Source organism: Podospora pseudocomata, chromosome 7 (genome assembly GCF_035222375.1).
Source record: "Podospora pseudocomata strain CBS 415.72m chromosome 7, whole genome shotgun sequence".
NCBI classification, from domain to species: Eukaryota; Fungi; Ascomycota; class Sordariomycetes; order Sordariales; family Podosporaceae; genus Podospora; species Podospora pseudocomata.
In genome coordinates, this window is record NC_085891.1 from 2,500,851 (window position 1) to 2,527,446 (window position 26,596).

A 26,596-nucleotide genomic window follows, 5' to 3' on the forward strand; every position below is an offset into this window, starting at 1 on the left:
TTTGTTTTGGTTAAAGGGAGTTTTGTTTGGGGGGAGATTAGGTTTCTCTGTCCTGTTTACTACTAATACAGGTGGTGGTTGGCGGCGAGGGTGGGAATTGCTGCTGTTGTTTTTTTCCAGGAGTGTGTAGGGAAGGGGGGTGTTTAAGGCGCCAAGCGGCGGGGTGTCTTTCAAATTAGGGTTGAGGGTGGGAATGAACGATGATTGGGAGGAATGGGAGAGGAACTCGATGGGGAAGATGGTATGGATGGTTGAGTGGATAGGTGGTGGGTGTAGGATGGAGGAGTTGCGGTGGTGATGATGATGATGATTTTGGATGGCGCTTTTGCTCTCTGCCAAGGGTGAGAAGACTTGGCGGGTCTTATGGGTGAGGATAGTTGAACGATGGACGATGGCCAGATGTGGGATATGGTGTAGCTTTATGGGGAGGGGTTATAGGGGTCTGCACAAGAGTAGGTGGTGGAGATGATGAAGAAGTAGGTGAGTGAACGAGCAAGAAGAGGCAGAAGAAGGGGAATGGCCAGGGAGGTGTGCAGAGATGGGGAGTGAAGAAGATCCGCAGGATGACGGGGGGGCAGGATGGCAAGGGGTACGGACACACACAAAAAACGAACGACCAACCGATCTCTCTCGAATATGGTTATTCTATCACACGATTACCTCGCGCTTTTCATGGGCAAATGCAACGTCCTCGCTGATCAAGCGGAAACTCTTGGGGGACGGTGGGTGGGGGAGAAGAGAAAACAAAAGAAAGAAAAAACTTTTTTGGAGGGAAATATATGGTGGGAGGATAACGCATGGACAAGAGAACCAGTTATTAGCAGACATAGTTTCGTGAAATGTCAGCAGCCATCATATTTTTCCGCTATTTTTGGTGTTTTCCGAAGGGGAGGAGGAACTGTGATGTGATTTGTGAGACTGAAGTTATCTTGTGTAATTGGGTCATGAACACAGCACGCGAACACGGCATTAGATTACATGAGGGTTTGTTACTCAATCTGGATGGTTCTGAGAGAATGAATGGCTATGAAGCAAAGATTTTGGATGTTGTGGCCGGGGGAGCCGGTCCCTATGACCTGGTAAGTACCCGACCTTGCCCCACGGGGGTACGAGCTTTGCGGCCCGCAGCCAGGGGACGGGTGATACTCCTCTGGAGGTTTTTGGGATGGGATACAAGGCAGCTAGAATATTTTCAAGACATGTGTGTGTGAGTGTGTGTGTGTGTGTGTGTATCTCACTCATTATATCCGAGGTGCTTGCCTTTTGGAGTCTCATGGCCGGAAGCGGACCCTGTTTGATTCACATCTTGACCCCCTCCCTGAGAGAAGAAATGGCCCGCGTTGCCCCGAAGGTTGTGCTGGCCGCCGAACAGCGGTACAATTCCACCCGCCGACTTCGGAAGGCGGGGTCGGGGGATTGGAATTGGCGATCAAGCTTTGGGGAGTTCCAAGTCAAAAGGGGCTGCTCGAACATCAACCTGCTTTGGGATGATTTTTCCTCTGAAAGTTTTATTTTATCTATTTTTGTTGTTTGGGTCTGTTGACAGTTGATTCAACCCAATCTACGTCATAGCTGTTCTTGGGCTCTCTATACACCTTTTTTTTGCTGCGCCCAAAACCCCGACGTTATCCGACCCCGCTTCTTTTTCCCAGCTTTGAAAGTTTAAGGAAGAATAAAAATGGCGACTCACAATATTGTTGTTTTTGGGGGTGATCACTGCGGTCCGGAGGTATGGTTTTGATTTTGGAAGGGAGAAGGGAGTGGATGACTTGCTGACGAGGGGAAATAGGTTGTTGCCGAGGCTGTCAAGGTCCTCAAGGCGATTGAGACAAATGTGCCGAGCGCGGGCAAGTTTAACTTGCAGGAGCACTTGTTGGGTGGTGTAAGTTATTTTTCTCTTGCTTCTTGAGGCTAAAGGGGGTTGGAAAGGGGAGTGGTGCGGTGTAAGGGAGAGCTCCGCAGTGAGTTCAGGTGAAGTTGTCAAGAGCTCGAGGCTTGAGATTGAAGCTGGCGGAAAGATAGGGTGGGGAGTTGTTATGCGTTCAAACGCTGTGCCAGGAGGATGACCCAGGAGCACAATCCTGGGAGCTTTCAAGCTATCACCATTGCGAGAGTCATAGCTCCAGCCAGCTAATCCACTTCTCTCCAGGCCTCCATCACCGCCCACAACAGCGCCCTGACCGACGAAGCCCTCGCCGCCGCCAAGGTCGCCGATGCCATCCTCCTCGGCGCCATCGGTGGTCCCGAATGGGGCCCTTCCTCCCCCGTCCGTCCCGAAGAGGGTATCCTCAAGCTCCGCAAGGAGCTCGGCACCTACGGCAACCTCCGCCCATGCAACTTCGCCTCCGAGTCCCTCGTCGATTCCTCCCCTCTCAAAGCCGAGGTCTGCCGCGGCACTGACTTCATCGTCGTCCGTGAGTTGACCGGCGGTATCTACTTTGGTGACCGCAAGGAGGACGACGGTTCCGGTTTCGCCATGGACACCGAGCCCTACTCCCGCCCCGAGATTGAGCGCATCGCCCGTCTGGCTGGTTTCTTGGCTCTGGGCCAGAACCCCCCGGCCAAGGTCTGGAGTTTGGACAAGGCCAACGTTTTGGCCACGAGCAGACTGTGGAGAAAGGTTGTGACGGAGGTGTTTGAGAAGGAGTTCCCTCAGCTGTCGGTGAACCACCAGCTGATTGACTCTGCGGCTATGTTGATGGTCAAGAACCCGAGGGCGCTGAACGGTGTGGTGATCACCAGCAACTTGTTTGGTGATATTATTAGCGATGAGGCGTCGGTTATTCCGGGTTCGATTGGGCTTTTGCCTAGTGCTTCGTTGGGTGGTATTCCTGATGGGAAGGGCAAGTGCAATGGTATTTATGAGCCTATTCACGGTAAGTTCTCTTCGTTCCTCCTTTTTATGTCGCTGTTTGCTGACGAGTGCCTTGTTAGGCTCTGCTCCCGACATCTCTGGCAAGGGCATTGTCAACCCCGTTGGCACCATCCTCTCCGTTGCCATGATGCTCAAGTACTCTCTCAACCTGCCCAAAGAGGCTGCTGCTGTTGAGGCTGCTGTTAAGCTGGCTATCGACAACGGTGTCCGTACCAAGGATCTGGGTGGCTCGGCTAGCACAACTGACATGGGTGATGCCGTTGTTGCTGAGCTCGTCAAACTCCTCAAGGCTTAGAGAGCTCATAGGATAAAAATGAAGTAAAATAATGAAAAACCATCCTCAGAAACCAGTCAGCAGTCCATCGGTCGTGTATGCTCCCATTGTATATCTGGCTAACAAAAAGGGCTCTCAACAGCCAGGTATGCCCCCAATATCGGGAAACCAGCCTACCTCTCGCGTACACTCACTCCAAATTTCCATGGAAGCATGCCCTACGTCGATCCCGAAGTTTGGCGCGCCCCATACTTGTCAAAAACCTAAAGTGGAACTCCCGAAATGCGGGCCGGACTCGGGAAGCCAAGGGCAGCCAAGAAGGGCTTGGCGCTTGCTCCCAAGTCCCCGTCATCGGCAGGCTTACCGAGCCGACGGCAACGTCTCATCAGGGGCAAGTGCTTCTCCATTCATGCGGGCGTTCGATGACTGAATTGAATGAACGTTGTATATATAGCAGCTGTTATTCACTGCAGTCAGTGTCATCAAACTAGGTATTCTCCAATTCGAGAAGCAGTCTCAAGGCCATATACTCTAAACCAATCCCATTGGACGTGTGATCCCCCCCCGCACAATGAGTGAGCCAAGGCAGAACAGGTGACCACTTACAAACATCCATTTACGTGGCTCTGCATTTTTTGGAAAGTGGGAAATCACGCATCCATCTTCACTCACTGTCAAGTAGGTAGATATCAATCCATTAATGTTTTCCATCCACTGTGAACCCTCAACATCGCAATCCAATTGGGCATCATGCCAGAAAACTTCTTCACCCGCAACTCCCTCCCCGAAACTACAGAACGCCTCCTTTTTGGCACAGCCCTCGCTCGGTTCCCTACCTCTGTGCCCATCGAGCCCGCTGTTCAGGGGTACTGCTCTTACACGCTTCTCAACACCACCCAGCAGCTCGTTTTGCAGTTCCGGCCCGAGAAACATGCCATTGATCTTGAGGTTGCAGCTTTGGCGAGGGGGGTTCATGGGGCTTGGGCGCCGGAGACGGAATTTCTTGGGTTTGTTGGGGGGAAGGAGGGCGGGAGGATGGGGTTTTATTGTCATGGGTTGATTCCTGGGAGGATTTTGGCGGGTTTTAGGACAGGGGAGGGAGGGGTTGAGGTGGGTGGGTTGGTGAGGGAGTTGGCGGAGTTTTATGCGCAGGCGTATCGTTATGGTGGGTGTGGTGGTGAACGGAGAGGGAAGGTTGGGGGGAGTTTGGAGGGGCGGTTGGTGATGTTGAGCGAGGGACTTCCTGCTCGTTTCCGACCGTTTGTGTCTCCTGTTCTTGGAGAGCTTTCTGGGATTGTTGAGCTTCCTTGGGTGCTTACACATGGGGATTTTAGCGCGGATAATGTTATGGTGAGGTTGGAGAGCGCTGAGAAGCGGAAGGAAAGGGGTAAAGGGAGGTCGAGGGGTGGTGAGATGTCGAAGCGGGAGTTGAGGTTGAAGGGTGTCATTGACTGGGCCGAAGCTGAGTTTTTGCCGTTTGGGACGGGGTTGTATGGGTTGGAGAGTATACTGGGACATCTTGATCGGCTGAACACGTCTAATGAAGAAGAAGTAGGAGGGAGGTCTCGATTAAGAGACATATTCTGGTCTGAGTTAGCAAGTCTGATACCCCAACTGAAGACAGATGAGGAATTCTACGAGAGGGTGAAATTGGCCGGTTTGATGGGCGTGCTATTTTGGCATGGGATAGCATTCGACAACGGGGCACTTGACCGGGTTGTTGAGGAGGGGAGGGATGATGAGGAGATTGGGCTGTTGGATGAGATTTTGTTTGGTGAAGGGAGTGAAGACTTTGCCGAGTTAAAAAGCAAAAGAGTCGAAAACTCCAAAAAATGAAGCCGCAACCTCAGTCCTCAGAGCAGGGAGGTACAGCACGAGCCACATTATATTGTGGTTAAAACCACTGCGCCAACTCACATCCTATTGAATGTTGCGATACTTGGAGAGGCAGAAAGGGAGCCTATATGCTACTGATGAGAGTGATGGGTTGCTCTTGCCGACTTAGGGGAGGCATGTGTAATGGGAAGGAGCGACCTGGGTGCTCCTGCCTTGACGGGACACAGGGTCACGCGGCTACCGAGGAATCCCCTCTTTTCCACCACCCCATCAGTTCTGTTTTTGTGATAATGGCCTCACCTCCTTCTATGCTTACTAGTACTTCAACATCCCTATACACCTAAAACCGACCGTTCTACCTAACTCTTTATGATAATAGGCCATGTCACCCGCTTCCCAACCAATTCAAATCACCAAAAAACGCCTGGTCATCTGCTGTGATGGCACGTGGATGAACAGTGACACGGGCTACAGGAAATCATCCTACCGGAACCCTATTGGAAAAACGGCTGTTCCGTCCAATGTCACCCGTCTCTCCCGGTCTTTACGTCGGTCATGTACAGATGGAACTCTTCAGATCATTGATTATCACTCCGGAATTGGCTTAAGTGGCAGTTTCGCAGATGTTTTATCCGGCGGTGCTTTTGGCTTGAGCATCTTTGAGGTGTGCCTCAGTCAAAGTACTGAAGCAATCCGCACATGCTTACAGAGTTTTAGAATATCCGGTCAGCCTACTCCTTCATATGTGCCAACTATACCGATGGTGATGAGATCATCCTTGTGGGCTTCTCACGGGGAGCCTTTACCGCAAGGTCAGCTGCGGCAATGGTCTCGGATCTAGGGCTCCTGACCCGCGAAGGCATGGAGTATTTCTACCCCATCTACAAGGACAGGCAGCATTGGCGGGATACCAAATATAAGGATCCTTTTCCGGATACACCGTTTAGTGATAAGCCCAAAGGGGATGATGCTTCACGGAAGTATCGAGAGATGCTTGTCGAGGTAGGCTTGTTCTCTCTGTTTTTGTTCATGAGTACTAAGTTACAATGATTAGAAGGGTCTCACACGCATCCATCAGAACCATGAGAACAGGCCACTGATCAAAGTGAGGGCTGTTGGTATGTATACTTGTCCCAATCATCAAAGGGTATAGTTTGTTGCGGTGGACTTGATACTCACGCTCAAATAGCCGTGTAGGACACTATTGGAAGCTTGGGAATACCCCATTCAACCGCCGAATTTCGCTTATTTGACACTGACTTGTCAGATCGTATCGAGTATGCCTTTCATGCACTTGCCCTCGATGAACACAGGTCCTCATTTATACCTACAGTGTGGGAGCGCACCGTTGATAACCTGGGTGCCACAGACCTACGCCAAGTTTGGTTTCCAGGCAATCATGGAAATGTAGGCGGGGCCTGGAAAGATGCCGGAATTTCCGACATTACTTTGGCTTGTGAGTGCGATTTCTTACAACTATCAATCCCGACTAACATCCTCCAGGGATGATGGATCAGCTTGCGTCCATTGGCGTCGAGTTTGATGAGGCAGTCATCATGCGCCTTTTTGACCAGCTTGAACACTCTTACCGCGACATGGCTGAGAAAGACCCCAAGTGTACGCATGCACAGAAGCACCCGAGACCAAGCAGGCCGTTGATAGAAGTCGAACCACCTCCAATAGAGTCGAACAATCTCCCAGAATGGGTGCGATTCCGACTGCGAAGTCTTTCAACGGCAACCGATACTGGGAAGAAGATCATCGGCGAGAAGCACTGGGCCATCAAGCCCATCTGCGCAAGAAATATCCCCCTTCGACCCTGGGCGCTCGGCGCAATTCGCGGTTCCAAGGCTGCCGGATCCAAAGTTCGCTCACCATGCGCCTATAAGAAGAGAGATCCTATCACGGGAAAAAAAACCAAAGACTTCCTCGAGGATACCAACGAGCGGATGCATAGCTCTGTGCGTGTCCGTCTCGCGTTAGAGGGGCTTGGGCTCAACGACAAAGGTGTCTGGGAAGCTCCGGCACTGAAAGGGAAATGGGCCTTGCGAAAGACCACTCGAGAATTTTTGGATCCCATCCCCAAAACTGTGACATCATGGGAGAAAAGTACCGCATCAGCTGCAACAACATCCTGGAAAAAGAAGCTAGACCTGTCCAACAATCAGACTGCACAAAAACAAGATGACGACGAGTCGCTGGCTGCTTCAAATGCCGCAACGTTAGTAGAGACGGCAGTTGAGCAGCAGCGCCCGTTGCAGGCGATGGATAACAAGGGTTACAGGTGGGTTTGGGAGTATTGTGGCAATGTGAAGGATGCACCACCCCAGAAGGTGATGGTAGAGGAGCAGCTGGGGCCGTTTGAGAGACAGTTGCTGAGATTGTTAGGGGGTGTGCCAAATGTGTATGAGTTCGCCGAGACGGTGGAGGGGATGGATGGGAGGAAGGTGTAAATGTGGGGCAGTAACGCCAAGCAAAAGATAGGGGGTAGCCCTGGTTGCTGGGTGAACGAAAAGGAATATGTCAACAAACATCACTTTGCTCAACGTGATGGATGTAAAGATAGAATGGCAATGGGTGAGAGTGTGTAGCAAGGTATCGATGCAGGCAAAACAAAGTTATGTGTATCATCCATCTATGCCCGCTGCGCGCCAAGAATGAGATGCAAAGATCCTCGGCTTTGGTTCACAGAAACCCTAGCTTTTCCTCTGCAAGTCTCTATAGTTACTTCATCCTCCTCTCAGCCCATTCAGAGCGGTCTTGATCTGCATCTTGAAGAGCTTTTCTGGTCTGTCTCTTGATCAGACTTGGTTTGTACTTTTTTGGCTGCTTCGATATGAGCTACCAGACGGGTTTGTTTTGTCTGCGCCGAGCTTTGCTTGCACGGGCGACTGGCGTGAGTAACCTGGGAGTTTGAGTCTCTCTCTGGGGAGGAATCTTGGGTTGACAAGGCTGTGTGGGTGGGTTTGGGTCTGGCGAGGCTTGGGTGGTGTTGGCTGGTGGTGAGAGGGTACTGTAAGCTGGTGATGAGAGGGTGCTGTAAGCTGATGGTGGGGTCAATCGTGGGCCCAGTGGTGGACTTGGTGATGGGCTCAATGATGATGCGCTGTATGATCTGCTCGATGTTTATATGCTCCATGATGCGCGCGATGATGCGCGCGATCGTGTGCTCGATGATGTGGTCTGTGATGTACTCGATGGTATGCTCCGTGATGAGCTCGATGGTATGCTCGATGATGCGCTCAATGATGCACTCGATAATGCGCTCGATGTCGTGGGCTCGGGATCATATGAATCCTCGATAGGCTGTAAAACTCTTGGCATGGGAGTTGCAAGGAGATGTCCTTGTTGTATTTCTCCTGAACCGCCAGATCTGTCGGCTGATGGCAGCATTTACTCTCTGGAGTCTACGACGGAAAAGCCCATTGGGAGACTTGGGACTGGGACGTGTGGAGGAGTTGAACAAAGGGATGTCCATGGCAGTGGTTGATGATATTTCTACTGAGTTACACGTAGCTGGTAGCCTGGCATGGGGAAAATAAATAGTATAAAGACACTGGAAACTGACTGCCTTCTTAGATTTCGAGGCTTTCAGGACATGAAGTCGGCAGCAAGTACTTTCCAGTCCTCTCTTGTGGCAGTGACACACTGTTGGCAAAAGTTCAGGCACATGAAGTAAGTGGGTAGCAAATCAAGATATTCCGTCATCAAGACCTTCTATTTCGACATTATCATAAACTTCACCTCGCCCCACTAACAGAAACCATCAAATTCCCCAAACTACCAAGGACAAGAAATCTCGTCCTCAATCACAAGATTCAATCCCCATCACCTCTCAGGTCACAGTTTAAGCTCCACGGAACTCCGGTCAAGACAACGCCTCTTTACGGTCCTACAGACCCAGCCAGCTGCCAACCCGAGACACCGCCAGTACGTCAGGACCCAACACAGACAGAGACTATTTGACTTGAAATTCGGGTGCACACATCCGTGGCGTGCGTAATATAGCGGTATTACATTCTGCTCGCCGAGCGAAGGACTTAGGTTCGAATCCTGACCACTCACCACAATAGTGTATTTGGCTTCCAGCGTTTGCATTTTTTTTTTTTTTGGACTTAGAATGGTCTATGGCAATTCTTTTTCTTTTCACCGCCAGGTTCCAATATCTGTTGCAGTTACAATTGATCCATGGAGGTAATTGAGGGTTAGGAGCATGAAGACACAGACATGCAGCGTTTCTTGACCAGGTATCTAATGATGTTTAACATCAAAGGCACAGTGACTATATTACTGAATCGCAATGAATAGTTTCTTTCCTTCAATTTGAACTTTACACCAGACTCTCAGGATAAGGCCATCATTGTGAGAATAACAAAGGGTTATTCACAAGACATTGACATTCATAATATATTACTGGCAGCGGTGTCAACCATCGAGAAAATCATCACGATTAGCAAACACTTCAACAGAAGAAGACTTATCCTTCTATCTGAAGATTGCCAAGTTTGCCATCCTTTTATTTTTCAGTTCTTAAACAACTGTATATGCTACAGGAAAATAATCGCTCTGCCCACGAGATACTTACACATGAAACCACCTGCCCAACCCCAGCGCCACGGATTTGACTATGCTTTATCTTGTTCTGCAGGTCTGACATCAACTCAGATGATTTTCCCAATCTCCTAGGTATTTACACGATATAAAACCAAAACCTGTACTGTCTGTTCCTTTCCCTCACTGGACGACGACAAGTCTTCATCACCCTCTGGTCCATTTGTCTGAACTCTTCAAAAAGTTCGGACTTGCGTCACATCTACACCCGCATGTAGCGCTTTGGGGGCGATGGGGGAGGCTGGCCGTTTTGCAATGGACAATCCAGCGTCGGCGAGTGGAAAGGTGGAGCGTTGTCGCGCTTTCTTGGGTGCTACCGGGACAGAGTATGGCTCTAGGTGGCTTGAAGAACAGGTCCGGAGACATGCCTCAGTGTAGTCCTTGTGGTCGTCCTCATCTCCACCGGGTGATTCGCCGATGAAACTGGCTCGCTGAGTTTGCCACCAAACCGTCTTGGGTTTGCCATCGAGGTCTGTGAATAGAGTCCGGTTTGGGGGAAGTCCTCAAAGGCAGTGAGGTTGGTAAGCAAGAGGCAGAAAGAGAAGACCTCCATTAGGATCGAATGTAAGCGCCCAAGCCACCTAAAAGGTATAATGAACAGGCGGGGCTGGTATGCTCAGCGCCGTGGGCAGGACACTCTTGAACATGTACAGACGAGTAGTTTATCGCGAGGGCATGGGTGTTATGTAAGGTAAGGTTGATTGAAATCTTTATTGTGTAGAGGTATTGTGGCATGAGTATATATAAAAATGGTGTCGTGCAGAAGATAGAAACATTGGAAGGATCCTTGATAGTATTATACCCAAAGGTCGAAGAGCTTGCGCCACGTAACTTCTCGTCACGACACCATTCCTTCGCGATGACGATAATGAGAAGCCAGAACGTGATAGAAATTGGCACAACAAGAATCATTGTTGTATTGGATTGAGTAACATCTTCCAGTCTATCCGCGACCCAGATACCCATCCTCAAATGCTGTGCCTTGTCAGTCACATTTTCATCATCGACACAGAGAACAAAAGACTCACCACCTGGGAGCCCAGCCGCAGCGTACATGACCAACGAAATTGGCTTCAAATCCTCATCTGTCGAACCCTCCAAGTATCGCTGCCAAAACTCCAGTACCCCCTTCACACTCTCCTTCAGCTCCGCATCAGCTCCGCACCCATAACACCTCAACCCCAAACAGGCTCCAAACTCCCGGAAAGCCAACCTCCTATTCGCGTCCCTGCTCGCGACCCCCCTCTTCCCATCCAGGAGTATCTTCCCCACCTCCAAACTCTGACTACCCAAAGTCCTGGCCCAATCCTCATCACGGAAGAAATGGCATATCCACAACCCCATCCCCAAGTCCAAACAGTCATTACTCACCCTCATCTTCCCCTCCCTCCCCATCAAAAGCCGGTAATCCGCAATCTCTGACACCAAATCCCCCGGTGGGCCATGCATGTACTCGGCCGTTCTCTGCAAAAGCCTATAAACGACAAACCCCGTCGCGGCATCAAGATGTCCCTCCGTGGGAACCGACACCCGCGACAAATCAGTAGACATCTTCCACACCATCCTCTCTGCATGATGATTGCTCCTGTTCCTGACGATAAACTTGTTGTGCACCGCCTTGGCAAGCTGAACAGCTAGTAAACTCCACTGTTTCTCCCCCGTCGCCAAGGCCAGCCTGTTGAGCGCAAACATCCATAATGTCAGGTAGTGGTGATACTGCCCGTCGCCATCACGTGGGTCTTCTTCCTCAGAATGGAGTTTTCCTATCCGGAGACCGCCCTTTAGGGGCTCTGCGTCTGTAGCACCGGGGAGACGGGAGGATAGGTCCCGGGTGCGGCCTAGGGTTTCGTGGACGGTGGTGACGAGTCTTTTGGCGAGGATTAGGTAAGGAGGACAAGAGAGCTCTTTGGATAAGGTGATGAAGTTGACTACGCCAAAGGCATCGGTCCAGAGGTAACGGCCTAGGTGACCGGCTGCGCCCGGGGAGGAGGGGGGCGTCCACGACAAGGCGGAAGCTTCTGGGTCCGGGGAGGAGAGGATGTTGTCAAAGGGGCCGTAGACTATGGAGAGGGCTTCTTTGAAGCGGCGGATGCGCTCATTGGGGGTTGGGATGGGCATTGTCATGGTGGGCCTTTTGCTGTTGGGGTGATACTTGGAAATGTGATGTCTGGGAATGAGAATATGGCGTTTCGACACTGAGTTTGGTGGTGATAGTTCTCGAGATGGAAGAAAAACGGTTCATCCACTTGGATTTCCAGATAGAGGGAACACAACGTCACAGTATCTCTACCTAGAAAAAGTGTCTCGGAAAGGTCGGTTCAGACTGGGCCCTGGGACTGAAGTTAGATGACCAGTATACGATAATTGCACGGATAGAGCCGAGTGATCATCCTTTTGAAGAGGAAAATGGTGTGTTTGGAAGGGTTTGGTTGCTGTGAGGGCAAGGACCATCTTGCAGCCATCTCAACGGAAGCCAGAGCATCGTGAACGTCAACGGAGTCTGAGAGGTCTGCTTGTGCGCTGGATCGGACCCCCACATGTCGTCACTCATCTGTCGTTGTCGTTGAAGAAAGCGTTGACCCAAGCTCAAAGAGTGCCAAGGCAAAGCCAAGATGGGAGCTGAGTTGGGGATGGGACTAGTCTTTATTTGTACTAGTCATCAAAGTGGAGGTCTCATTGGTCGATCGCTGCCCCACTGCCAGGTGCTACCCCGCGCAGGATGCCTGAACATTCGAGGGGCTTCTGGGGCCAGGATTCTCGAGAGCTCTGGCAGGCTCTCGCAGCTTCCTGTGCCATCATACCACATCTCGCTGCTTCGCCCTCGGGCACCAAGTGCTTACTTACACTTCTCCCAGTCTCTCCACTCGCTGCCCAAGATAAATTCTTCGCCTGTGGTGTTACCTCTCTTCTTTGTTCCCTCCATTGACTGAACCAAAACAAACAACAAACTGTTGACAACGATACCCATAACAACCAACAAAATCATCTGCTACTATTTTCAGCAGCACAACGATTTGAAGCCTGACGTCACACTCCAAGCTTCACCACATCGTCTACCTCATATAATATCACCACTTCGAACAACCACCGCACTCAGTTCCCGAGACGCTCAGTCTCGAAAGTCTAATTCACAATGAACTCGAAAATGGAGTTTACCGACCGAGCCAAGAAGGCGTTGGAGGACGCCATGGTTCTCGCCGAACAGTACGCACACTCACAGCTGCTGCCAGTACACTTGGCAGTCGCCCTACTCGATCCCCTCCCCGACCAGAGCAAAGATCTTCAGAACGCACCACCAGGGACGACACAAACCCTCCTACGACAAGTCGTTGAGCGCGCCCATGGCGATCCCCAGCTCTTCGACCGTGCTCTCAAGAAGATGCTCGTCCGCCTGCCGAGCCAAGACCCCCCACCAGAGTCGGTCTCGATGGCGCCCTCGTTCAACAATGTCCTTCGCAAGGCCATGGAGCTGCAAAAGGTGCAGAAGGATACCTACATAGCGGTAGACCATCTCATCCAAGCCCTCTCAGAAGATGTGTCGATCCAGGGTGCCCTCAAGGAGGCCAACATCCCCAAGCCAAAACTAGTGCAGGAGGCTGTGCAGCAAATCCGCGGCACCAAGCGTGTCGACTCTCGCAATGCCGACACAGAGCAGGAGAACGAGAATCTCGCCAAATTCACCATCGACATGACCGCCATGGCCAGAGAGGGTAAGATTGATCCCGTCATTGGCCGTGAGGAAGAGATTCGCCGCGTCGTCCGCATTCTTTCTCGGCGCACAAAGAACAACCCGGTGCTCATCGGTGAGCCCGGTGTGGGTAAGACGACCGTCGTCGAAGGTCTTGCCCAGCGGATTGTCAACAATGATGTCCCCGACAACCTTGCGGCCTGCAAGCTGCTCTCTCTGGATGTCGGTGCGCTGGTCGCAGGCAGCAAGTACAGAGGCGAGTTCGAGGAGCGTATGAAGGGTGTTTTGAAGGAAATTCAGGAGTCTAAGGAGATGATTGTCCTGTTTGTCGACGAAATCCACCTTCTCATGGGTGCTGGTTCATCTGGCGAAGGTGGCATGGATGCCGCCAACTTGCTCAAGCCCATGCTTGCCAGAGGCCAGCTTCACTGTATCGGCGCCACCACCTTGGCCGAGTACCGCAAGTACATTGAGAAGGATGCCGCTTTCGAGCGTCGTTTCCAGCAAGTCCTGGTCAAGGAGCCGACCATTCCCGAGACCATTTCCATTCTCCGTGGTCTCAAGGAGAAGTACGAAGTCCACCACGGTGTCAACATTGCCGATGCCGCCATCGTGGCCTCCGCCAACCTAGCTGCTCGGTACCTCACATCTCGCAGACTCCCTGATTCGGCCGTTGATCTGATCGACGAGGCTGCCGCTGCAGTTCGTGTAGCCCGCGAGTCTCAGCCGGAAATTATCGACTCCCTTGAGCGCCGGCTACGCCAACTCAAGATTGAAATTCACGCTTTGTCTCGTGAGAAGGACGAGGCTTCCAAGACCCGACTCGCTCAGGCCCGCCAGGATGCCGAGAACGTTGAGGAGGAGTTGAGACCACTTCGTGAGAAGTACGAGAGAGAGCGCCAGCGCGGTAAAGACATTCAGGAGGCCAAGTTGAAGTTGGAGGCTCTTCGTGTCAAGGCCGAGGATGCCAGCAGAGTGGGAGACCACAGCCGTGCTGCCGATCTTCAGTACTACGCCATCCCCGAGCAAGAGGCTGTCATCCGGCGCCTTGAGAAGGAGAAAGCTGCCGCTGACGCTGCCCTGAATGCCAACGGCGGTGACTCTGGTGGTTCCATGATCACCGATGTCGTCGGACCAGACCAAATCAACGAAATCGTCGCCCGCTGGACCGGTATTCCCGTCACCCGCCTCAAGACCACCGAGCGGGAGAAGCTTCTGCATATGGAGAAGGCTCTCGGAAAGATTGTCGTCGGTCAGAAAGAAGCTGTCCAGTCCGTGTCCAACGCCATCCGTCTGCAGCGCTCAGGTCTGGCCAACCCCAACCAGCCTCCTAGCTTCCTGTTCTGCGGTCCCTCCGGTACCGGTAAGACGCTTCTCACCAAGGCGCTTGCCGAGTTCCTGTTCGATGATCCGAAGTCAATGATCCGCTTCGATATGTCCGAGTACCAGGAGCGTCACTCCCTGAGCCGCATGATTGGTGCTCCTCCCGGCTACGTTGGTCACGACTCTGGTGGCCAGCTGACCGAGGCCCTTCGTCGCAAGCCCTTCTCCATCCTCCTCTTCGACGAGGTTGAGAAGGCTGCCAAGGAAGTTTTGACGGTTCTCCTTCAGCTCATGGACGATGGTCGCATCACCGACGGCCAAGGCCGTGTCGTTGATGCCAAGAACTGCATCGTTGTCATGACTTCTAACTTGGGTGCCGAGTACCTCGCTCGGCCCAACGGCAAGGACGGCAAGATTGATCCCACCACTCGGGAGCTCGTCATGAATGCTCTCCGCAACTACTTCCTTCCCGAGTTCCTCAACCGTATCAACTCGATTGTCATCTTCAACCGTCTCACCCGCAAGGAGATTCGCCGCATTGTCGACCTGCGGATTAGCGAAATCCAGAAGCGTCTCAGCGACAACGACCGCAACGTCATCATCAAGGTGTCGGAGGCAGCCAAAGACAAGCTGGGTGCCCAGGGCTACTCGCCAGCCTATGGTGCCAGACCGCTGCAACGCCTGCTTGAGAAGGAGGTGCTCAACCGCATGGCTATCCTAATCCTGCGCGGCAGCATTCGTGACGGCGAAGTCGCTCGTGTCGACCTGGTGGACAACAAGGTTACTGTTCTCCCCAACCACCAAGAGAGCGAGGCTTCTGACGAGGAGATGATGATTGACTCGGATGATGCTCTGGATGAGATTGCCCCCGATTCGATGGATGAAGATCTCTACAATGACTAGAGGTGTCGTTGAGATGCCAAGAAGACCGGGGACATTGAGAAGGAGAGTATTGATGACATTGATGTGGATGGAACAAAATTATGGCGATGATAATGACGGCGTTTTCGGAAGGGTTATTCATGGAACAGGGAATTGTATGGCCAGAGCAAAGGCCTAGGCTACGATAGGGAGGCATTTTGATGCATAGCATGTATTGCATAGCCTTATGGCACAACAACAGAAGTGTAGTTAGTGTAACTATTGATCAGAGATCAATAAACTGTTGATATTGTACTTTCTTTGGTTCTTTCCGTCATGTGTGACGTGTGTGTGTTCTGATGTGTGTTTGACATGAAGTTTGGTCACGCCCCATTTACACGAGAATGTCGGGAAAAGCTCTACGGCGAATAATTTCTTGTCTGTATTAAATAGACACCCATTCAAAGTCATGAGGTTACTCCACTGAATGATGAACGACGTGGCTCGGTGTGGGCCTCCTCTTCACCTTTCATACGAGCCGCTGATTGGTCACTTACCGCCCGCCGAATATTTTTGGAAGAACCTTGGAAGCTTGAACACCAAGTCCACCCAGACAGGTACCCAGCCATACCACCACCATCACCACCACCACCTCTCTGACTTCCTCGATCTTTATTTTTAAATTTCTGAAAGAAGATCAGCACTCAAACAACCACCAAAATGTCCTCCTCCCTCGCCCTCGACCAAGCCGACATCGAGAAGCTCAACGACAAGGACAAGGCCGAGCTCCGCCAGTTCTTCGCCAACGAGGAGCAAAAGAGCAAGATCCAGAGCCGTATGCATTACCTCCACCGAAAAATGAAGATAGTGTTGCTAACTGTATAGAATCCCACGCCCTCACCTCCCTCTGCTGGAAAAAGTGCATGGCCTCCTCCTCCACCTTCAAGTCGGGCGCCCTCGATGGCACGGAAAAGGCCTGCCTCGCCAACTGCGTTGAGAGGTTCATGGACGTCAACATGGCTACTGTTAGGCAGCTGGCTGGCATGGGGGGACGTCACTAGAAACAGCAAGGCTTCTTCTTTCGGAATGGTTTGAAATCACCCAACCCCACCACGATCATGAATGAGGATTCGACAATGCGGAGATGGAGGACATGTTATGGTACATGGGCAGACCAAGGGGTATAGAGTTTGAGACGTTGACTACGGGCAGCGTTGTATATCACATCTGGGCGAGAGGAAGCAGGGGAGCGGGCTGTACGATAGGAGATATTGTCCCCATATGGGAATGGGCGGTTACATATCATGGCAGACCTGTTTGGAAAAGACGGCACCACACCGTGGATTGTACATTACTTGGAACCCTACGTATCACATGGCAACTAACACAAATTCGACATCACGACAGGACACAACCAAAGGACCAAAATGATATGCCCATCATCAACGAGGAATGGTCAATTGTTTTCATTGCCGGGTATCTGACGCCAATTGAAAAATGCAATCCCAATTCCCTTCTTCGTTGACAACACCATTTTTGTGTATTTTTTTTTCATTCCCAGTCCCGATCCATCATCACACGACCGAACGTTTAGACGAGGCCAAGCTTGGTAGCGGCAATGTCGAGGGCATCGACATCAGCGGTGAGGCGGGCGAAAGCCTTCTTGGAGCCGTCGGGGCGGATCAAGGTGTTGATCTTGACGGTGTCAATGTCGTAAAGCTTCTTAAGAGCCAGCTTAATCTGAGCCTTGTTGGCCTTGACATCGACGATGAAGACGAGGGTGTTCTGCTCCTCGATCTTCTTAAGGGCACCCTCGGTATTGAGGGGGTGGATGATGACCTTGTGCTCGTCGAGGCGGGGGGCGTGGGGGATCGACTTGCGGGGGTACTTGGGGGCGCGAGACAACTGGAGGGTCTTGGGGCGGTGGAAGGTGGTGCTGTAGCGGACCTTGGTCTTCTTGTGGGCGTGGACCTGGAGAGGAGGTTAGACTTCTGATCGTGAGGCCAAAGTTGGAGAGAAGAAGTAACATACACCCTTGAGGGCAGCCTGAGCAGCCTTCTTCGCCTGAGCACCCTTGCCAGCCTTGGAGGCACCGCCTGTATCGTGGGAGAGTCGAGTCAGTATAAAGCATTCGCCTGAACAAGGGGAGGACCGTCTTGTTCAAACTCGCAAAATCTGCTGCTGCTTTGATGCTTCACCTCGCCGCCATCATTTTGCGACATGGTCGGCGGCGAAGCTCCGCACTGAGCGACGGCCGAAATTGTTGTGTTTGTATCAACCCATTTCCTAGAGGATTCTCAAGTACCTTTCTTAACGTCCTTGGGAGCCATTTTTGCTGTTTGTCGGCACTGGGCGAAGTTGTCGTCTAGTCGGTCGTGGATGGGGAAGGGAAAAAATGTTGGCGGAATTTTGCTAAAACGATTTAACAGAATGTGTGTGCGGAGACCTGTGGCTGGTTGGTTGTGGCTCCTGCCCCGCTCTTTTGGGGGAGGAAATGTGTGATTGGCCAAGCCCCGGACCTGGAGCTCCCGATAAGATAAGCAGTTTGATGAGCTTTGGGAGCTTTCGAAAAATTACCCACGAATCCACCTCGTCTTCCCAACTTTAGTTCCCTCGAGGAACGGTGCAACAATCATGCAGTCCGCTTGCATGCCATGGCGCTCAAGAAGAAACGTCCGCAAAAGAGCTTAGCCGCTGGTCGGCCGCCCATTCTTCAACGCCAACCAAAATCCATCACCAGAAAGTCGACAAAAGCTCTCATCAACAAGCACCATCTCCTCGAGAAGAGAAAGAAGCAGGCGCTTGCCAAGGGTGATGATGCAGGTGTCGCCGCGATCGATGCAGAGATTCAAGCTCTAGGTGGCCTCGAGGCATATCAGAAGGCCAGTCTTCAAGGCCAGAGGGAGGACCGCGGCGGTGACAGCTCGAGGGTTCTGATGGAATGGCTGCAGCCATGCCTCACGGCTCATAAAGAGGGATCGGGTCGGATGCTCAAGATGCTGGAGGTTGGCGCGCTCAGCACACAGAATGCTTGCTCTCAGAGCGGCTACTTTGACATTACTCGTATCGATTTGAACAGTCAAGGCGAAGGGATTCTGCAGCAGGATTTCATGGAACGGCCTTTGCCCAAGGATGACGCGGAGCGATTCGATATCATCAGCCTGTCGCTCGTTCTGAACTTTGTGCCGGATCCGAAAGGAAGAGGGGACATGCTCAAGCGGACGACGGAGTTTTTGCGCGCAGCCAGCAGATATCTCGAGGCTCCTTCACTGACGATCCACTTTCCGAGTCTCTTCCTGGTGCTCCCCGCGCCATGTGTCACGAACTCGCGGTATCTGGATGAGGAGAGGTTGGTTGGGATTATGGCGTCGCTTGGGTACGCGAAGGTTGAGTCCAAGACGACTCAGCGGCTGGTCTACTATCTATGGAGGAGAGAAGGCAAAGGCATCGCTCGACGTTTCCGAAAGGAAGAGATACGGGCTGGCTCGACACGGAACAACTTTGCTGTTGTTCTGGGGTGAATACTCATCCTGGTGTTGGTTTTGGCCAGTTCGCTGGGCGGGGTTGATCTTCCTCTTTGGAACGGGAGGTTGTGATGTCCCCATCATCCTCACCGTGGCAGGAGCCCAAGGCACTTGGCATCTGGGCAACTTGTGCATCAAGGTATGTTATGACTTTACATTTCACATGACTGGCGATGATGCTTTGCAACCTAAAGTATTTGCTACTTCAGAGCCTCCGGGCCATGAGACAAACTATTTCACCATGCACTGAGCCACTTCAGTTTACTAGAAGCATTTCTCACAAGTCCTGTTGAAGGGTTGCCAGGCTGACAAATGCGATTCTAGGCTGCTCCATGAGATGGTTCTCGCTCTCTCCACCGCCGGTTGGCAGTTGGGGCCTTTGCCATCAGCACAATATGTTCGATTTTGCCCTTGTGTCGTCGTCCCAACAAAGAATACCTTGCCGGCAGTTTCTGAGACGAGATGGGCAGTCTTATGGTATGTGCGCATCTCTTTTTACTCTCTCCCCTTACCATGATGACCTAGACATTCTAAACAGTTATCCCTATCTGAAATTATGGTGTTGACTTGGTTCTAACTTCTGATTTTCCTTACTTTTCACCTCGATGTTTGGCCGTTCCTGCTGGAAGCCTGAGCTCACATCTTGAAGACAGTTCTCTACTAGTGGCACCTCAGTGACACAGCCGGCAATCGATATCAGACTCAAATTTCGGTACGTTTTACTTCTTCGTCGCATTGTGATTCCTTCATCTTCCCCCAATACCCTCATGTAATATGATGACCTAGGCATTCATAAACAGTTATCCCTATCTGAATAACAGTGTTGATCCGGTTCTAACTTCTGATTTCTTACCTTTTTTACCTTCCTTGTTGACTTCCATATCTTTGATCTGGCATAGACTTACAAGTCACCGTTTACTAGGCATTTGCAGCTATAATATGGATCTCATGTCGAGACGTGTGCGACAACGCAAGCAAGGGTAAGCTTTTAGCTTTATTTACTTGCACCCCCCTTTACGTGATAACCGAGACATTTCAAAGAGTTATCCCTATCTCAAATAACACAATGTTGATCTGGTTCTAACTTCTGATTGCCCTTACTTTCCTCAATACATGTTTGCTTGCTGTTTTTGGGCCCTGCTAACATCATGCAAAGATCCTTGACATCTGGCAATCGTGTCCTGCCACGACATCGCTTGGACAAGTAGCAGCTATCCGCTGTCTGCTCTACACATGCCGCTACCCCGAGATGGTTCCGCATAAGACCACCTCGAGCTGGACGACGGATGACGGCGCGATGTTGTCGTCGTCTTCAAATCTTTACCAAACGTATCCAAAACGGTGTTCAATTTTCTTCAGTTCAGCATTCATTCGCAAGCTAGCAAGCGGTGTGACAGCCAAGACGCAGCCAACGTGCCATTCAACGATTTTTCACTGCACAGCAATGAGCTGATCATGCGGGTTGCCGGCGTCTACTTGCAAGGTCCGATTACCCCACAACGCTGGGGAGGTGCGGGAAGGAAGGCTGTTGTGAGGGGGGACGGAGGCGACGCCGGGATGCTGCATCTGCGCTGCTGCTGTGTCAAGCAATGGATGGCAAGAGGGAGACAATTGATGTGGCAGAGCGCGCATGCGATCAACATGCAGTGGGATGGTTTGGTTTGGAGAGAATTTCCGACAGTATTGTTGGGCGTGACTGGGTTGTTGTTTCGTGAGGGGTTAAAAGAGGTCACCTGGACAGGATGAGTTTGGAGACAGGGGAGGGTCGATCGGCTGGTTGTGATGGAGACATTTTGTTTTTATCACTGGGTTATGATGGTTCACATATTGGGGAGATGAATGAGACAGCCAATTGATGGGGTTGACAGTTCACTTTGCAGGTTTTGTGTGTGCGGTGTTCACTCCGGTCCGCGATGGGTGATGTGGGTGGTGGTGGTGGACGACTGACTAAGATGCAGTGCAGGAGGCACTACACCCTCTTTGTGTGGATAACGAACAGCTTTTTGGGTGCCAGGGTCTTGCGTTTGGTTAATGTTTGGCAGGAGAGTTGGGTAGCAAATGTGTCTGTGCTGTATTCAATGTCTCAAATTGAAGCCTTTTCTCACGAGTAAGCTATGGGCGATACCGGACAGACTATCACGACTCCCTTTCTCCTCGTCGCCGTCGTCAGTGACGGGTTTAGAACAAAGAAGTACGGATCCTGGCCATCGCGATATCGGAAGTTTCTTGGCCAGGGTCACGATCTACGGTTGTTCTGAAGGTTGGCAGTAGATAGAGACGGATAACCGGTTTCTACAGTTGTATGTATGGGATGTTATCACTTGGGAATTGCCACTTATCAATCTTGGCCTTTTGGTGCAATCGCTATGGTACCAGGTATGATGGAAAGTTGAGGTTCCCTCACCCCCTCAATTGTTCTAGATTTCTTGTGGGAACAAAGAAAGTTTGGTGGTGGTGATGGTGAATTCTCCGAGGAGGAGGCGAGAAATGATCGTCGGTGTCACTTGAGCCACCGTTAGGAAGTGTGTGTGCTCGGTTGTGCAGCCGCGGGAGGCGCTTTCGCTCTCAACAACTTTTTCTCTTTCAGAGTTTCGGTAGATCCCGTGATGGTACCAGGTTGGGATGGACGGGGGTAGGATAAGGGGGAGGGGTGATTTGGAAGCGATTGGGTTATTGAGTAAAATAGCCGGGGGTAATCGTAGAGGGGCGCGCTGGCTGATGATCATATGATGACGATTATATTCTCAGAGCAGCGCAATGGGTTTGCCTTTCTTTGGCTTGGGGGGAGATGGCGGGGCTGGGCGGTTCCAAGCAGCAATGAAGCTGGGCAGATATTATTCATTGGATCTTTGAGAGAGGGCAAAGAAAGCTACCTAGCTCACTCCCAGTAAAGCGGCAATGGCGGGGGAACCCGCAGTATGGACGACGGGCTGTTGCACCATTCATTGCCTCCTGCGTACCATAACCTCCTCTTTTGTGAGCAAGGAGAGAGCTGGCGGTTTAACCGCCGAGAGCTGACCACCTACCTACCCTTGAGGTGGCGCATTTGTTAGCATCAATCTTGCCCATGTCAAGCCCAAGCGCATGCAACTTCCCCGGATTTTTGGTGGAGTTTCTCCCCCTCGCAAGCTAGACTGAACGGGGAAAGCCGGCGTGGCCTGCTTGAGGTAGTTTGGTTGTGCCCAAACAGGATTAGAATGAACATTTATAAGACTGAATTGGTCTCACGCGGGCAAAAACATGTCTCGATTTGATAAGAGGGGAGGGGGAGGGGGAAACTGTATCTGTATCAGGAAGAGGGGTTGTTGTGGGGAGAGATCAGCAGGAGTTTCCTTTGAGAGATCGATAACAGTGTGGTGTTGATACAGAAAAAGGGGGGGGGGGCTAAAAAGCGATAAGGATTTTGCTCTCCGTTGCCGGCCGAGAGAAAGTTGACGACATCCTGATGAAATATGAGATAGCGATTTTGAGATAAACTGATAGCTACATACAACGTACCTAGGTACATACCTAGCTACCTTCTTGTCCTGGCTTGGGGTTGTTTTTTATTAGTAGCGATAGTAAAAAGGTAAATTCAGGGGCTAAACAACGCACACATGTCCGTCTGGTAGCGAGGTTGCAACCGATGAGGTCAGGAGGGAGGGGAGCCAAAAGATTGCGATATGGGTTAGGTGTTTACTGTCTGGTCGGGTCGGGTGAAACCGTTATCACGTTCCTCTTGGTTTTGGGCAGCAGGAGAACCAAATTCAGCGGATGGTGCTATTCTTGGGGTAGATAGCGTCGAGTGTAAAATAAGGGGCTAGTAGGGGTGGTTTCTGTTTAGATGGTAACCCAACCTCGACGGCTTGTGACAGTGGCATGCGTGGACAAAGACAAAACGTCACCCCCGTGATGATGACGATAAGCGGGTGCCGGCTTTTGACTACCGTCAGGCCCAGCGGGGTGGTAGATAACATAGTTTGAGACCACGATATGAGAGACTGAGTCGTGACTGTTGGTGATGCCTTGAAATAATCTGAATCGAAGAGTGCGATTCATCTAATCGAGAGATCAGAAATCCGATCAGCCGGTTCAATTTTGAGCCAACAACCGAAGTAACCACCCTTCTTCTCCGCGTTCAAGCTCAATCCGACATCTCAACTTCCGGCTAGCGGCAGAGCTAAATCTCAGCAAATGTCTTGATGACCCGGTGCTTCTCTCTGTCCTCAGACGACAACTCGGCATTGCCCGGCCGTTCGACAACAAAGCTCTGCATGCCAGCTTGCTTGGCAGCCTCCACCTCCTTGACATTGTCGCTCAGGAAGAGCCAGCTGTTCGCCTCTGGGAATTCCGGATGAGCTGCCAGGATGGTCTGGTAGGACGACGCCTCTTGCTTTGGCCCAGCATTGACAGTGTCAAAAAAGTCGGAAATCTCGGGAATCAGATCGGCCGGCTGACCGTTGGTGTGCTTGAACAGCAGCTTTTGCGCCGCCACCGATCCGGAAGAGTAGATCATGATCTCCTCTCCGGCCTTCTTCCACTGGACAAACTTGGGAGCGACATCGTCGAAGAGCGGGGCCTTGAGCTCGCCGGACTTGTAGCCGGACTCCCAGAGATAACCCTGGAGGCTCTTGAGGTAGGCGATCTTGACATCACGGCTCATGAGGTCCTTGACATGAGCTGTCAAGGCTTCTTGTGAGCTGGCATGCTCTGCCGGAAAGGCGTCCCTGTACTGTGAGAACTCTGGCTCGTCCCATTGGGCTTCAAGGGTTGCTGGGAGCGCTGAGAGAGCGTAGGGAAACTATCCATAGTAAAGCAGGAATATGATTATTAGCATAAGTTCTAAGATGTAGATCCTGCCGGCCAACCGGATAACAGCCCTGGTCTTCCTGCGTTTCTGATATGTGTGTGGCTGGAGAGAGGGAGAGAAGGGTTCTTTCAGAACTTTTTGACAGCACATCGCATCCCATCTCCCTACCCGTACTTGGAGAGTATGAGGTTAAGGCCCTGCAGTGACACACCACACAGAGACACCCGCCACGGGGGATTGACCAACGACCAGTTGGGGGCAGCAGGAGAAGGGAGGGGCTGGTCCGGTCATGAGTGGCTCGACCGCATTGTGATGGCCGGAGGGTCGAACCACAGCGGACACAGTCACGGAGTTTGCCATGGAAAAAAGTGTTGGGATGGTGAGAGGGGAGGCACTCACAAGCACATCCTTGACGAATGAGATGGGACATACTGTGCCCTCTGTGGCAGCCAAGTTGGTATTAGCCAATTCGCCCGTTCCAAGTCATTCAGTGATCATCTGGCTGCCCCTCCATCCAACCACGAGGGGCTGAAGAAGCTGGCTAATGCATAGGTGGGATGCGAGTGATGTGTGAGGGGTGGCTGGTACCAATGTCAAGGAGCACGACCTTGGGCTGGCCGGACGACGCCATTGCGCAAAGCTGGACCCCGCGAGTTATGTTAGCGCACTCGGCGCGGGTTCGGGGATGATGGAAAGGCTGGCGTGGGAGGAGGGATCTTTTCGGAGCGGAGGATGGGGGCCGAGAATGAAAATGGTCCGGTTGGAGATGCTGTGGACTGCGAACTGTCAGGCGGTGAGCAGTTCGTGAGAAGCTGTGAGGCCAGTGAGGTGATGCAGTGCAGAGAGATGGGAGCAACGTCGTGATGTGAGTGGATCGTGATAAAGATGGCCATTAAAGCCCAAGAAAATTTTTATGCTCTACAACAGACAACAGATTGACGGTGAGGGATAAATTTTTACCGTTGTCGACCTGCTATTCGACGAAAAACTCTATGGCTAACATCATCGCCATGTGTATTATCACGTCTGGTATTACTTTACTGCATAACGAGCCGTCCGAATAGCACACCGTCGCTTCGGGGTTGGGGTTCGGGTTATTGTAGAAAGGGCGGTCAGCAGCTCAGGAACAACAGAGCCCAATCTCGTGCTGCAAGTCCTGCACCGCGACGCCACACACACACACCTGCAGTAGTCGATGCGCATGAGTCCTGCATGTCTGGCGATGTGCCTTTGTGGGGAGGTGGGAACTGAGTGGTGATAATCGATAAACGATAATCGATAACACTAGCGCCTGGACCTCATGATGCCCTTCGTCAGCTGGGTGGGCTGGGGTAAACGGGGAGCAGAAGGAGGGGAAACGTGGGTGCTAGGGAACGGATATCGGCCTTGGCCTTGGTCTTCGCGACAATGACATCGACGACAACGGAGCAGGCGAGCACCGATGGACTCCCATTTCTTGCGCTCCCGAGGCCCGTCTCCGTGGATAGCATCAGGCGACTGAATCCCTTTTTTTCGGCTTCCCGAGCGGCAGGATCAAAGCGCCTGTGCGGTTGCATCTGTGCTGCTGCAAGACGGCAGGAAAGGGGATAGCAGGTGCAGCGGCAAAATTATTTATTGCATTTCAGTTCATGCGGCAACATGAGATGAAAACAAAGCATGACAACAAAATGCCAGCGCTGGCTGGTTGCCCGGGTATATCATCAGCTGGAATTGAAGATGTCGATGAAAAACGAACAAGTCCCAATCAACTAGAGACAACACCCCCACCGCAGATCTGTGTAGAGTGTCTCAATGCGCTCAATGCCGTATTCCTAGGGATCTCCAAAGGACCCTGAAGATTGACGTTCTGGAATGAAAACTGAGACTTGTAAACACTATGGGCTATCTTGCTCGGTCAGCGCCGTGGACACAACTCTGATATCATATCTGTATCCGCAACTAGGAACAGGACACAGGCGCGAGCGAGCACTTGGGAAACAAGTGTGCAGCAAGAATGCAACCTTGCTGCATCATAAGGTCGTGTCCAATGGCTGCCAGATAAATCTAGCTCGCCCATTTCTACAAGGCCAATGAAATCAGACGCGGTATTCGTCTTGACGCGCCCTAGATTAAACGTGTGGGTGACAATGGCGGCCACCTCCCACACCACCTTTGACAAGCAAGCTCACCAACTGCGGGCGGTTTCAACTGGCCCAGCCGAAACAGGCAGCATGCACCAAGGACCCCAATGGTTGGGGGAACACGACTGGCGGGGGGAACAAGGAGACACCCGTTTTCTAGACGGCCGATAACTGCGCCTGGCGGTCACACGACGTCAGAAACGAGAAAGAAAGTGGCATCACCAGTCGCCCGATTCCCTCGGCGGGGTTATCTCTTGTACACCTTTTCCCCAGACGCTCTTTGCGCTTCGGCAGTTGTGACAAGGTCGACCGGCGCATAAGCCGGAGCAGCGACGGGGGCGAACGGGGGTGCCGGAAGCGTCAAAGCTGCGTCAACTTGTCGAGTGTTGGTGGATTGCGTGCTGGATGTTCATGGAGGCTTCAACCTTGTTGCCAAAACGGCCACGGCGCGGCGATATGGGGCAGAAGGGGCGCCCGTTGCCGGGTCTTGGCGGCCATGATATCCCGCCCCGCGGAGGCTTGAACGTTTGTTCGTCCAACCTTTTTGACGGCGTTTGCCGTCATCATCTTCCTTTTCTCCGTTCGCTCGATCGAAGTAGGAGTTCTTAGTATCCTGGCGGTCTCCAACGCCTACACAGAGCAGACACTGACACACTTGTACAAGAAATCCGGGGTCACGGTTGCTTATTTTAGCG

General features: G+C 51.9%; 9 protein-coding genes and 1 non-coding gene across 10 annotated transcripts; 7 read left to right on the forward strand and 3 right to left on the reverse strand.

The window, feature by feature from the left end:
• Positions 1-1,387: 1,387 nt before the first annotated feature.
• LEU2 (3-isopropylmalate dehydrogenase) lies at positions 1,388-3,170 on the forward strand (the record flags this gene model as incomplete). Its single annotated transcript, XM_062893722.1, has 4 exons — positions 1,388-1,729; positions 1,790-1,882; positions 2,150-2,876; positions 2,935-3,170. Exons 1-4 carry the CDS (start codon positions 1,679-1,681, stop codon positions 3,168-3,170), a joined length of 1,107 nt encoding a protein of 368 aa, XP_062739560.1. The 5' UTR covers positions 1,388-1,678.
• Positions 3,171-3,899: 729 nt separating this feature from the next.
• On the forward strand, positions 3,900-4,985 carry QC762_708775 (uncharacterized protein; the record flags this gene model as incomplete). The annotated part of the gene is made up of 1 exon (XM_062893723.1): positions 3,900-4,985. One exon carries the CDS (start codon positions 3,900-3,902, stop codon positions 4,983-4,985), a length of 1,086 nt encoding a protein of 361 aa, XP_062739561.1.
• Positions 4,986-5,367: 382 nt separating this feature from the next.
• QC762_708780 (uncharacterized protein) lies at positions 5,368-7,604 on the forward strand (the record flags this gene model as incomplete). Its single annotated transcript, XM_062893724.1, has 5 exons — positions 5,368-5,649; positions 5,703-5,987; positions 6,043-6,099; positions 6,183-6,441; positions 6,489-7,604. The coding sequence occupies 5 exons, from the start codon at positions 5,368-5,370 to the stop codon at positions 7,436-7,438; spliced, it is 1,833 nt and encodes a 610-aa protein (XP_062739562.1). The 3' UTR covers positions 7,439-7,604.
• Positions 7,605-8,978: 1,374 nt separating this feature from the next.
• On the forward strand, positions 8,979-9,049 carry QC762_0111550. The gene has a single exon. It is a non-coding gene; the product is annotated as a tRNA-Gly (tRNA).
• A 1,225-nt stretch (positions 9,050-10,274) lies between these two features.
• QC762_708790 (uncharacterized protein) lies at positions 10,275-12,197 on the reverse strand. Its single transcript, XM_062893725.1, has 2 exons — positions 10,625-12,197; positions 10,275-10,571 (listed from the first exon to the last, which is right to left on the reverse strand). Exons 1-2 carry the CDS (start codon positions 11,718-11,720, stop codon positions 10,540-10,542), a joined length of 1,128 nt encoding a protein of 375 aa, XP_062739563.1. The 5' UTR covers positions 11,721-12,197; the 3' UTR covers positions 10,275-10,539.
• A 532-nt stretch (positions 12,198-12,729) lies between these two features.
• Positions 12,730-15,510, forward strand: HSP98 (Heat shock protein hsp98; the record flags this gene model as incomplete). The annotated part of the gene is made up of 1 exon (XM_062893726.1): positions 12,730-15,510. One exon carries the CDS (start codon positions 12,730-12,732, stop codon positions 15,508-15,510), a length of 2,781 nt encoding a protein of 926 aa, XP_062739564.1.
• A 678-nt stretch (positions 15,511-16,188) lies between these two features.
• TIM8 (Mitochondrial import inner membrane translocase subunit tim8) lies at positions 16,189-16,882 on the forward strand (the record flags this gene model as incomplete). The annotated part of the gene is made up of 2 exons (XM_062893727.1): positions 16,189-16,303; positions 16,354-16,882. 2 exons carry the CDS (start codon positions 16,189-16,191, stop codon positions 16,527-16,529), a joined length of 291 nt encoding a protein of 96 aa, XP_062739565.1. The 3' UTR covers positions 16,530-16,882.
• Positions 16,883-16,949: 67 nt separating this feature from the next.
• Positions 16,950-17,915, reverse strand: RPL25 (60S ribosomal protein L25). The gene is made up of 3 exons (XM_062893728.1): positions 17,774-17,915; positions 17,500-17,564; positions 16,950-17,439 (listed from the first exon to the last, which is right to left on the reverse strand). Exons 1-3 carry the CDS (start codon positions 17,796-17,798, stop codon positions 17,059-17,061), a joined length of 471 nt encoding a protein of 156 aa, XP_062739566.1. The 5' UTR covers positions 17,799-17,915; the 3' UTR covers positions 16,950-17,058.
• A 207-nt stretch (positions 17,916-18,122) lies between these two features.
• Positions 18,123-23,791, forward strand: BMT2 (25S rRNA (adenine2142-N1)-methyltransferase; the record flags this gene model as incomplete). Its single annotated transcript, XM_062884320.1, has 3 exons — positions 18,123-18,985; positions 20,149-22,985; positions 23,047-23,791. The coding sequence occupies 2 exons, from the start codon at positions 18,123-18,125 to the stop codon at positions 20,198-20,200; spliced, it is 915 nt and encodes a 304-aa protein (XP_062739567.1). The 3' UTR covers positions 20,201-22,985; positions 23,047-23,791.
• On the reverse strand, positions 20,909-25,640 carry UTR4 (enolase-phosphatase E1). Its single transcript, XM_062893729.1, has 5 exons — positions 24,370-25,640; positions 24,181-24,221; positions 21,866-23,772; positions 21,440-21,815; positions 20,909-20,935 (listed from the first exon to the last, which is right to left on the reverse strand). The coding sequence occupies exons 1-3, from the start codon at positions 24,410-24,412 to the stop codon at positions 23,152-23,154; spliced, it is 705 nt and encodes a 234-aa protein (XP_062739568.1). The 5' UTR covers positions 24,413-25,640; the 3' UTR covers positions 20,909-20,935; positions 21,440-21,815; positions 21,866-23,151.
• Positions 25,641-26,596: the final 956 nt, after the last annotated feature.

Coding starts and splice junctions, on each gene's coding strand:
- QC762_708790 (XM_062893725.1), bottom strand. CDS start 11,720: ATGACAATGCCCATCCCAACCCCCAATGAGCGCATCCGCCGCTTCAAA. Junction 10,572..10,624: donor TGCGGCTGGGCTCCCAGGTG/GTGAGTCTTTTG, acceptor GACAAGGCACAG/CATTTGAGGATGGGTATCTG.
- RPL25 (XM_062893728.1), bottom strand. CDS start 17,798: ATGGCTCCCAAGGACGTTAAGAAAG. Junction 17,565..17,773: donor TCCCAAGGACGTTAAGAAAG/GTACTTGAGAAT, acceptor CCCACGATACAG/GCGGTGCCTCCAAGGCTGGC. Junction 17,440..17,499: donor CTCAGGCTGCCCTCAAGGGT/GTATGTTACTTC, acceptor CCTCCTCTCCAG/GTCCACGCCCACAAGAAGAC.
- UTR4 (XM_062893729.1), bottom strand. CDS start 24,412: ATGGCGTCGTCCGGCCAGCCCAAGGTCGTGCTCCTTGACATTG. Junction 24,222..24,369: donor GGTCGTGCTCCTTGACATTG/GTACCAGCCACC, acceptor TGGCTGCCACAG/AGGGCACAGTATGTCCCATC. Junction 23,773..24,180: donor CATTCGTCAAGGATGTGCTT/GTGAGTGCCTCC, acceptor TACTATGGATAG/TTTCCCTACGCTCTCTCAGC.